Raw genomic sequence first — 12,186 nt, forward strand, 5'->3', positions numbered from 1 at the left:
GCAGCTCCCTCCCCTACCAGAGTAAGGAAGGCAGCCCCACACCAGGAGAGACCTGGATGCTGGAAGTCTCTGTGGATAATAAAGATGCAGCGGGAAATTCACAGAGGCAGTATGCCCCCGCTAGTACTGTGGTCGCGGGGTAGGACATTACCAGAGAAATTGGGGAGTCGGGTAACACCTGGAGAAGGGAGAAGAGTTGGGGCATGGCAGACCCTGATCTGGAGAGTCTACAGACTGGGCAGAGAGTTGGGCTGTGTGAAAAGTCAGGTGCTTGTTAAGAATGGCAGGCATAAACAAGAGGAATTTACTCAAAAAAAAAAAAAAAAAAAAAAAAAAAGGCTCTCAACCACTGTTTAAGGAACTCTCACAGTGGCTGGGTCAGCAAAGAGGGAGGAAGAGGGGGGTGATCTGCTCCAAATCAGGAAGCCTCATGGACTGTTCAAAGTGGAGAAGCAGGGGCTCAGAGGAGTAGCAGTCCCCAGAGAGACTTAATTTAAAAGGGGAACTAAACTGCCCTGAAGGGACTTAGAGAGTGTGTAGTACCCAGGCCAGCAAAAGGGAAAAGGCAGAGTGTGAGTTGCTCCTAATCAGGGCACCTCACAGGCAGAACAACATGGTGGATTAAAGGCACCAGCCTAGCACAGATGGACAGTGGGGGCCCGGCAGCACTCTGAAGGCCCGGGCCAGAGGCTGGCACCTGTAAATATTGCAGCCCAGACCTAGCCTCCATCCTGGCAAAACCACAGGAAAGGTAAAAAGCAAAGCCCAGCCACCCTCTGCCTGCAGCATCCAGGAAGGCCAGCAGAACTCCCTTAGCTGGTTTAAAGTCAGCAGGAGGCTTTTTTTTCCTTTTACCAAGTGTGAAACAATAAGACCTGGAGCTGTGAAAGGACCAAAAACAGATCCAGAGGGGGATCACAAGGCTAACACCAACAATAGAGAAACTGAGAAAAATTTCACTTTGCTATCCTATAGAACTTGTATTCTATTGTTTACTTTTATTATTTTTCAATATTTTTATTTCTTTTATTTGATTATTATTTTTTAAAATTTTTCTTCTTTTTGTTTAGTTTTCTTTGTTTTGTTTGTTTAATTACATTGATTGGTTTTCCTTGTTCTGTCTTTCATATTGCATTTTAATTTTTCTTCTTTCACTTCACTCATATTATAGTAACACACTACTCTTGGTCTTTTACTTTCTATTCTTTTTATTCAGCTCATATATTCCTTGTCATATTGTTGTTGTTCCAGAATTATTGTACATAATTGTTCCATATTATTCTAAATACTACACAGCACCTCTCCCTAGTCTTGGCCCATTTCACTCTCTTCCTGAGCTTTATTACTGTGGTGGTTAACCCTATTTTCTCACAGGCTATGCCTAGTTTCTATCCTTTACTCTCACTATATCTCACCATCTACCTTCACACAAATGCTCAGTTTTCTGGATATAGCTCACATTCCTTCTCCCCTCTAATAAGACTTTTATCTATTTTTGAGATTTTATAACAAGTGGCTAATTGGGTGAAATATCACGGTTATCACTATACTTTTCCAAAGGATCTCCTATCTGTTCTCTACTTCTTGGTGCTTTAAATACCATAGAATACTCTCCCACTGTCTTAATTTCATTATGCCTTCGCCCTGCCACTGACCACATACAAGATAAGATGGGAGTTGTCAACATCAGTAAACTTGCTGGAGGAGAAAACCCAATAACAAAGGAACCACCAACAGGTAAAAACCAAGTGCACTAAGAGAGCTCACACAAACAGAAGAAAGGGCAACCCTAGAACATCTGCATTTGACAAGGAGATCAAAGAGGCCACACTACTGAATCCCACAGAACTGCTACCACAGAAGTTCACCCTACAAAGACAGCAAAGCAGAACATCAGGAAGCACAGAAGCAAAAGAGTCACCTAAAATGGGGGGACAAAGAAAGAACTGGCAATCAAAAGGAATGGAACACTCCCCACTAAAAGAACTAAATGAAATGGAGATAACCAACTATCAGATACAGAATTCAAAAGAATGGTTATAAGAATACTCAAGGAACTCAGAGACAAATACAAGAAACTGAGTGAGAACTAAAATAGTATGAAAAAGGAAATAGAAACTATTAACAAGAACAAGGAAGAAATGAAGAATACAACTTCTGAAATTAAAAAAAAAAAAACACAATAGAAGGAATTACAAGCAGGCTGCATGAAGCAGAGGACTGAATTAGTGACCTGGAAGACAAGGTGAAAAGAAACAGCCAGGTTGAGCACCTACAGGAAAAAAGACTAAAAAAAAATATGAAGACAGCTTAAGGGAACTCCAAGACAACATAAAACACAACAACATTTGAATAATAGGAATGCCAGAAGGAGAAGAAAAGGAACAAGGGATACAAACCCTGTTTGAAAAAATAATGACAGAAAACTTTCCAAACCTGGAGAAGGGAAAAGCCATGCAAGTTCAGGAAGCATAGTGGGTCCCAATTAAGATGAACCCAATGAGGCCTACTCCAAGAAACTTCATAATTAAAATGCCAAGTTTTAAAGACAAAGAGAGAATCTTAAAAGCAGCACAGGAGAAACCAGAAGTAACATACAAGGGAGCTCTGATAAGGCTAGCAGCTATTTCTCAACAGACACACTTCAGGCCAGGAGAGAATGGCAAAAAGTATTCTAGGTAATGAAAAGCAAAACCTTGCAACCAAGACTACTCTACCCAATGAGGCTCTCAATTAAAATGGAAGGTGAAATAAAGAGTTTCCCAGACAGAAGAAAGCTGAAAGAATACACCTCCACCAAACCAGCACTGCAAGATATGCTAAAGGGACTGCTATAAGAAGAGAAAGGAAGAGTGAGAGAGAGGAATACAGGTACAAAGGGGGGAAAATGAATAAGTACCTATGAATAGTAGCCTTAAATGTTAATGGATTAAAGGCTCCAATCAAAAGTCATAGGGTAGCTGAATGGATAAGAAAACATGACCTGCACATATGCAGCCTACAAGAGACCATCTCAGAAAAAAATACACAGACTGAAACTGAAGAGTGGGAAAAAAAAATATTCCAAGCAAATAGACAGGAAAAAAAAAGCTGGAGTAGCAATACTTATATCAGACAAAATGGACTTCAAAACAAGCCATAAAAAGAGGCACAGAAGGACAGTTCATAATACTGAAGGGAAGAATCCATAAAGATGACATAAATAATGTAAACATATATGCATCCAGTATAGGAACACCTAAATATATAAAGAAAACCTTGGAAGATGTAGACAGCAACACACTTATAGTAGGGGGTTTTAATACCCCACTGTCAAAAATGGATAGATCTTCCAAACAAAATATCAATGAGGATATTGTGGCATTGAACAATGTCCTAGATCAATATCTACATGTCTTAGTAGATATTTCTGAACTTGGACTGTCCAGTATCTGAATACCTTTCCAATTTGGGGACACTTGCTACGTCAAAGTATCCCCACTGCAAAATCAGGGTTGGGTTGGGGAAAAAAAGCCATCATTGATTATTGTTTTTCCATGTACTCATTTTTTCCTTATTTCTATCTCCACTATGGACTTAACAGGTATAAATAGAACCTTTCATCCCAAAGAAGCAAAGTACCATTCTTTTCATGTGCACATGGAACATTTTCAAAGATAGACCACATGATAGGACACAAGACCAATCTCAACAAATCCAAGAAAATTCAAATTAGAGTGAGCGTTTCTCAGACCAAAAGGGACTGAAACTAGAAACCAACTTCAAGGAAAATATTCAAAAACATTCAAATTCATGGAGATTTAATAGCATGCTATTAAACAATGAATGGGTTAATAATGAGATCAAGGAAGAAATAAAAAAGTTTCTGGAAACAAATGCAAATGAACACACAACAGTCCAAAACTTATGGGGCACAGCAAAGGCAGTCCTGAGAGGGAAGTTCATAGCGACACAGGCCTACCTTAAAAAAATACAGAAACATTTCAAATAAACAACCTAACTCTACATCTACAAGAACTGGAGGAACAATAACAAACAAAGCCCAGAACAAGTAGAAGGAAAGAAATAACTGAGATCACAGCAGGATTAAATGACATAGATTCTAAAACAACAATCCAAAAATTCAATAAATCCAGGAGCTGGTTCTTTGAAAAGATAAACAAAATCAACAAGCTTTTAAGCAGCCTCATCAAGAAAAAAAAGAGAGGACCCAAATAAAATCATAAATTGAAGAGCAGAGATTACAAATGATATCACAGATATAAAAAGGATTGTAAGAAATTACTACAAACAACTATATGGCAAGAAATTTGAAAACTGGGATGAAATGAACAAATTTCAAGAAAAATATAATTTTCCATAACTGATCGAAGAGGAAGCAGAAAGCATGAACACACAAATAACTGTTGATGAAATTGAAGCAGTAATCAAAAACATCCTGGCACACAAAATCCCTGGACCTGATGATTTCAGAGTTTTACTAAACTTTTAAGGAAGAGCTAAGCCCTATCCTTCTCAGACTATTCCAAAAAGTCCAAGAAGATGGAAGACTCCCAAACTCTTTTTCTGAAGTCAGCATCATCCTAATTCCAAAAATAGATAAAGACAAAACAAAGAAATAAAACTACAGGCCAATGTCATTGATCTCATAGATGCTAAAATCCTAAACAAAATATTGGCAGACCACATCCAGCAATACATTAGATAGATCACTCACCACGATCAAGTGGGACTCATCCCATTGATGCAAGGATGGTACAACATTCACAGATCAATAAACATAATACATCACATGAACAAAAGGAAAGACAAAAATCACATAATTATATCAATAGGTGCGGAAAAAGCATTTGATAAAGTACAGCACCAATTTATGATAAAAACACTCAGCAAAGAGGGAGTAGAGGAAACATTCTTCAACATGATAAAGGCCATATATGAGAAACCTATAGCCAACATCATACTCAATGGGAAAAAAATTAAAAGTTTTCCCATAAGATCAGGATCAAGACAAGGATGTCCACTTTCACCACTTGTACTCAATACAGTATTGGAAGTCCTAGCCACCATGATCAGATGAGAAAGAGAAATAAAAGGCATCCAAATCAGAAAGGAGGAAATAAAACTGTCACTGTGTGCAGATGATATGATAGTGTACATGGAAAATCCTATGGACTCCACCAAAAAACTACTTGACCTAATAAGCAAATCTGGAGAAACAGCAGGGTTCAAAGTCAATATTCAGAAATCAAAGGATTTTTATACCCCAGCAATGAAAGATCAGAATCAGAAATTGGGGAAAAAATACCATTTGCTGTAGCAACAAGAAAAATAAAGTACCTAGGAATAAACCTTACCAAGGAGGTAAAAAACCTATACTCAAAAAACTACACAATACTGAAGAAAGAAATTAAGGAAGATACAAATGGAAGCATGTATCATGCTCATGAATTGGAAGAGTTCACATCATCAAAATGTCCATACTACACAAAGCAATTTATAGATTCAATGCAAACCCTATTGAAATACCAGTGACATATCTCATAGATATAGAACAAATATTTCAAAAATTTATATGGAACCATAAATGACCCTGAATAGCCACAGCAATTCTAAGAAAGAAGAAGAAAGTAGGAGGGATCAAAATATTTTATATCAAACAAGGACACTGTAATCAAAACAGTATTGTACTGGCATAAGAACAGACACATAGACCAATGGAACAGAGTAGAGACCCCAGAAATACACCCAAGTCTCTCTGGTCAATCAATATTTGATTAAGCAGGCAGCAGCATAAAATGGAGTAAAAATATCCTCTTCAACAAATGGTGTTGGGAGATCTGGACAGCTACATGCATAAAAATGAAACTCAATCACCAAATTACACCATACACAAAAATAAATTCAAGGTGGATAAAAGGAAAGAATAAACAAATGGGATCTCATAAAAATATAAAGTGTCTGCATGGCTAAATAAAACAGCATTAAAGTGAAAAGAGACCCAACCATATGGGGAAACATATTTGCCAATGATACCTCAGACAATGGTTTGATCTCCAAAATATATAAAGAACTCACATGACTCCACTCCAGGAAGAGAAACAATCCAATTGAAAAATGGGTAAAGGACCTGAACAGACATACAGAGGGCCCAGACACATGAAAGGATGCCCAGCCTCACAAACCATCAGAGAAATGCCAATTAAAACCACAATGAGATACCACTTCATGCTGATGAGAATGGACATCATAACCAAATGAACAAACAAGTGTTGGAGAGGATGTGCATAACAGGGAACCCTAGTGTGCTGTTGGTGGGAATGCAGACTGGTGCAGCCAGTGTTGAAATCTGTATGAAATTTTTTCAGAAAACTGAAAATGGAACTGCCTTTTCACCCAGCAATGCCACCTATGGGATTATACCCTAAGAACCCTGAAACACCCATCCAAAAGAACCTATTCACCCCAATGGTCATAGCAGCACAATTTACAATAGCCAAGTGCTGGAAGCAACCTAAGTGCCCATCAGTAAATGAGTGGATCAATAGAATACTGCGCAGCAGAAAGAAAGAAAAGGAAGTACTACTCTTCGCAATAGCAGGGATGGAACTGGAAAGCATTATACTAAGTGAAATAAGCAAGGTGGTGAAAGAGAAATACCCTATGATCTTATCTATAAGTTCAACCTAATTAACAAAACAAGCAAGCAAGCAAAATATAACCAGAGATTTTGAATTTAAGAACAAACTGACATTAACCAGAGAAGAGCAGGTGTCGGGGGGCTTTAACGCAGCCCCCCGGTCCGCCACGGATGAAGAAAGACTACCAAGACATGATCTGCTTGGGGAGGAAAGGTGGCAGCTTCTCTCAAGGGGAGAAGGGCCCCGAGACTCTCTCTCCAGGGGCTTTTATTAGGTTCATTCGCATAGGAATACGGGTAAAGCTCATCAATCATTGTCAGCCAGTAAGGGTTAAGCAATACAAGATTTACAGAGAACTCTGAGGGCTTATTCTGAGTTACAGCCAATTAGTTAGAGGGCCATAAAACTTTAGGCGCCAGATTCATCCCAGGTCTGGACCCTTATCTCTTAAACTGAGGGTACAAATCAAGTAGGTTTCACAGGAATGTATGTATTTTTCAGGCCTGATTCCCCAGGGAATCTGCCCCTCCCAGCACAGGACTGCACTGCCCTCTGTTATTGCTTCAGGCTTAAGTCAGGCAAGGGAAGTAAGGCAGCCAAGAGATTAGGAGACTTCTTGCAGACAGAATGAGGACTCAGGCTATTTCAAAGCCGAGGGGCGAGGGTCCATCACCCCCCCTTTTTCCACAGCCCCCCGAGTCCTTCCCTGCTGGCCTCTTCCGTGAACAGAGCCTGTCTTAGGTTGATCCTCCCTTGAGGATTCTTACCCGTCATTGGCTAACTGGCCAAGCTCAGGGCCAAGCAGGGTGAAGTGGGCAGAAGTGGCACTTCTGCCAGGGAGATAAGCTTTGTCTCCTTAATGGCTTATGGTCCCAACTCTGACTCAGCCTTAACCATGAGGGGTTACAGCCTCTGAAACCAGGCAGGGCGGTTCCCAACAAGCAGGGAGAGGGATAATAGGGGAATGGCCATCAAAGAACATGTATAAAGGACACATGGACAAAGCCAAAGGGGGCACGTTCAAGGGTGGGAGGTGGAGTTGGGTGGTGTGGAGGTCTTGGTGGGGTCAAAATGGAGACAACTGTAGTTGAACAACAATAAAAAAAGAAGAGATGCTTTTTATTAAACATGTATGTGAAAATAGGTTGACAATGAAATGTAAATAATGGTGATCCCTTGGCTGTAGTGTTTCTTTTTATACTTTTTATTTTTTACATTTTCTATATGATCATGCATTGCTTTTATGACCAGAAAAGTAATGTTATCAATAAAAAGAGGAAGTAGACAACCTGGAACATATGACCCTGGTGCAGAATAAGTAAGTGGGCTGTAGGTAGGAGGAGGGTTTGGTATGACAGACATAGAGAATAGAGTGAGAAGGTGAGTGGTTGGTACAGTGAGTGGCTGGATATTAATATTAATAGGCCTTAATTTTAGAATCACTGCAGCAGATCTCCTTCATGTTGTTTTATTGTTTTTAATTAAGCACTGGATGTTTTGTCTTATTTCTCTGTTGCTAATTCCTTTAAGGTTATGAAACTCAGAAAGTTGGCACAGCAGGTTGCTAATTGCCGCCAGTGTCTTGAACGATCAACAGTCCTTATCAACCAAGCTGAGCATATCTTGAAAGAAAATGACCAAGCACGGTTTCTCCAGTCTGCAAAAAATATTGCTGAGAGGTGAGCTCCTTATATTCTTTTGACATGCCTGCACTTATGAAAAGGGACTAGCTTAAAATCACTTAATTCTGTTCAGGCATGTATTTAGCAGCTGCCACTTGAAGAGTTTACCAGATAGTTCATTATTAAGTCTCAGTGATTGATCGCCCTGTGGATTTCTGGAACCCTTTTCTGTCTTTGCAGCCTACTAGTTCTTCATTTGCAAAGAATCTGAGATCTAAAGTGAAATATTGTTCAGTATATTCACTAAGGCTTCAAGGGGCTATAGGAGTCCATTAGGCTAGATTTGACCTCCTTATATCTCTGTCATTCACTGAAGACTTTGGCTCCAGATTCACAGTATTCTTTTCTACTGCTTCTACCCTCATTCTTGGTGATGTTACCAGTATTCACATGGCTTACTCATCTAATAATCTAGCCATGTAGTCTCCTGGCTCCTTGCCATGTCCTCCTCCAGTGACCCTCACTTCTGTTCCACTTCATTCACCCACATCCATGGTCCACATGCTAAACCTCACTGTCACTCATAATTACACATAAATCATAAATTACAACATTCCACTTTCAAACTACAACTTCTGTACTTAAGCTGCCTGATTTTCTTTCAGTACATCTATTCTTCAGATTCATTGGGACCTCTAAATTCTGACTCCTACCTACCAGCTACTGACTGTTTTCATGACTTTCGTCACTAATTTCTTTGGCCTATTTAGGGTCTGTGATTTCTCACTTCATCTACTCTTTTCCATATCCCCAGTTCCTTTGCCCCACTGTCTTTTTATCACACCAGCTTAATAATAGTCCAACCCAGATATTCCCATCTGTTTCACGCCTATATTTGAGTTGCAGAGTCCTGTTGGAGAAAATCACATAACCTCTTCTGGTCAAGATGGAGGCATAGGTAGACATGCTGTGCCTCCTCGTGCAACCGTAAGAAGGATCACAACTAACTTCAAAACTAAAAACAACCAAAACTGCCAGAACATTGAACTGTATGGAAGTTCGACAACCAAGGATTTATTTATTTATTTATTTATTTATTTATTTATTTATTTATTTATGCTTTAAGAGGTTTATTTGGGTAAATGGACTGTACCAGATTGGGGGAAGGCATGAACAGGGAGATGTCTCTGTTTGGACAGAGGCTGGGAGGCAGAAGACCCTGTGCAGTGTCTCCATGAGCACCTCCACCTGCATGGGAGCCACTGGAACAAGAAGTTTGATTATGGTGCTGAAAAGAAACCATGGAAGCAGAAAGAGTTATTTAAGGCACTGAAACAAACAAAAAACTATCAAAGTGGAATTCTATATGCACTGAAAATATCTAAAATTGATGTTGGGAAAAGATAAACTCAGACAAAAGCAAGAAAACTAACATTAACTTGGAAGTTAAGACAATGTCATTTCTAGAAAAAATAGGACAATATTCTGAATAACACTTATGTGTAACATTTCAATACCTTAAAAGCTTTTAATTTTGTTACTTTATTCTCCTGATAAATCTCATGTGGGTGAAAGCAAGCTAAAATGAACAGAGATGTCTTTTTGAATGTGACAGAAGTGAATAGATGGCAGAAGTTGGACTCACACTCAGTTTCCCATCACCCCTAATATCACACAGTGATTTCTGACTACAGCAACATTAACCCGCTAATGGGAACAATTGTTCTTAAGGAAAACAAAAAGAAACAAAAGGCATGGCCTTTATTATGAATCAAACGGCTGCTCTCATATGTTTTACGATATGTAAATTAAATTTTTAACATGTGTCTCATTTACTTTGAGTTATCTATGGTCTTATTTTAACCCATGAATTTCCCTCTTTTTTTTTATTGATGTTTGAATACAGTTGTCTCCATTTTCCTTTCCCTCTCCCTGCTCCCTGCTACCCCCACTTTCCCCCACCCTACCCACCCCCACCTCCCACCCTCAATCCTACCCCCCTTTGGCTTTGTTCATGGGTCCTTCATACATGTTCATTTATGACCCTTTCCTTGGTATTTCCCTCTCCCCTCCCTTCTAGTTCCTGTTAGTTTGTTCTTAATATCAATGTCTCTGGTTATATTTTGCTTGCTTCAACAACCAAGCATTTAAAGAAACAGTATTTATCCAGTGGATAGGAAGGGCAGAGCTGAGGAGCTGAGGCAGAGGGGACATGGTGTGGCAGTGGCAAGGCAATGGCAGTGAGGCAGCAGTGGCGGCTAGCAGAACAGGTGGTCCCACATTCTCTTGTGACAGAAAAAAACTGGGAGGGACACCTGGGGAGCAAGCAATCCCAGCCCCAGGCCAGACTGTGCAGCCTGGGTTCCAGCACTGGAAAAATAAAGCCTCATAACTTCTGGCTGTAAAAACCAGTTCAAAAAATGAGGACAGAACAAGAAGTCTGTGTGACATCTCCAAACATGCAAACATCCAAATCATAGGGATTGAAAACTCATTTGAAAAAATAATGAAAGAAAACTTCCCTAATTTGGTAAAGGAAATAGATATACAAGTCCAGAAAGCACAGAGAGTCCCAAACAAGTTGGACCCAAAGAGAACTACACCAAGACACATCATAATTAAAATGCCAAATGTTAAAGATAAAATCTTAAAAGCAACAAGAGGAAAGTAGAGAGTTACCTAAAAAGGAGTTCCTGTAAGACTGTCAGCTGATTTCTCAAAAGAAACTTTACAAGAAGGGATTGGCAAGAAATATTCAAAGTCATGAAAAGCAGGGACCTGCAGCCAAGATTGCTCTACCCAGCAAAGATCATTTAGAATCAAAGGGAAAATAAAGAGCTTCCCAGACAAGAAAAAAATAAAAGAGTTCATCATCACCAAACCATTATTATATGAAATGTTAAAGGGAATTATTTAAGAAAAAGAAGATCAAAACTATGAAGAGTAAAATGACAATAAACTCACAACTATCAACAACTTAACCTAAAACAAAATCAAAAATAAACTAAGCAAACAACTAGAACAGGAACAGAATCATAGAAATGGAGAGCACAAGGAGGGTTATTAGCAGAGAGCAGGGAGAGGGAAGAGGGAGAATGAGGGAAAATGTACACGGATTAACAAGCATAATTGGTAGGTACAAAATAGATAGGGGGATGTTAAGAATAGTATAGGAAATGGAGAAGCCAAAGAACTTATATCATGAGCCATGGACATAAACTAAGAGGGGGATTGCTCGAGGGAAGGTGGATACCAGGTGGAGGGGGGCAAAGAGGAAAATTGGGACGACTGTAATAGCATAATCAGTAAAATATACTTTAAAAAAAAAAAGAAAAGCACATAACCTAAGAGATTGATACTACTACATGACAAATTCATGGCCTCTAATCTCACCTGCGCCCTCGGTACTGACCTGAAATTGTTCCGTGTTGCTTTCTTTTTAATTTTGTTAATTTTATTGTTGTTCAAGTACAGTTGTTTGCCTTTCCCTCCACCTCTCCCCTCCAACCCCAGCCATCCCCACCTCCCTCCCCTGATTCCCCCCCCTGGTGGTTTTGTACATGTGTCCTTTATTGTTGTTCCTGAAAATTCTTCATCCTTTCCCCCCATTATCCCCTTTCACCTCCCTTCTGGTTACTGACAGTTTGTTCTTTTTATTTTAATTTTTATTGTTATTCAATTACAGTTGCATGCCTTTTCTCCCCATCCCTCCATCCCACCCCATCCGAACCCACTTCCCTCCAACACCTCCACCCTCCCCCTTGATTTTGTCCATTTGTCCTTTATAGTAGTTTCTATAATCCCCTCTCCTCACTGTCCCCTCTCCACTTCCCCCTGGCTATTGTTAGATTGTTCTTAACTTCAATGTCTCTGGTTATATTTTTTTGCTTTTTTCTTCTGTTGATTATGTTCCAGTTAAAGGT

At 39.4% G+C, this 12,186-nt stretch overlaps 1 protein-coding gene across 6 annotated transcripts in view; it reads left to right on the plus strand.

The window, feature by feature from the left end:
* The window catches only part of MID2 (midline 2), a 149,897-nt gene that overhangs the window by 107,222 nt on the left and 30,489 nt on the right, over window positions 1-12,186 (plus strand). For all 6 annotated transcript variants that reach the window (XM_053917085.1, XM_045188497.3, XM_024551606.3 and 3 more), the window contains one exon: window positions 8,172-8,320. In XM_053917085.1, coding sequence (XP_053773060.1) covers window positions 8,172-8,320 — 149 coding nt within the window. The remainder of the gene's footprint in view (window positions 1-8,171; window positions 8,321-12,186) is intronic.

The sequence above is a fragment of the Desmodus rotundus genome, chromosome X (genome assembly GCF_022682495.2).
Source record: "Desmodus rotundus isolate HL8 chromosome X, HLdesRot8A.1, whole genome shotgun sequence".
Classification (NCBI taxonomy): Eukaryota; Metazoa; Chordata; class Mammalia; order Chiroptera; family Phyllostomidae; genus Desmodus; species Desmodus rotundus.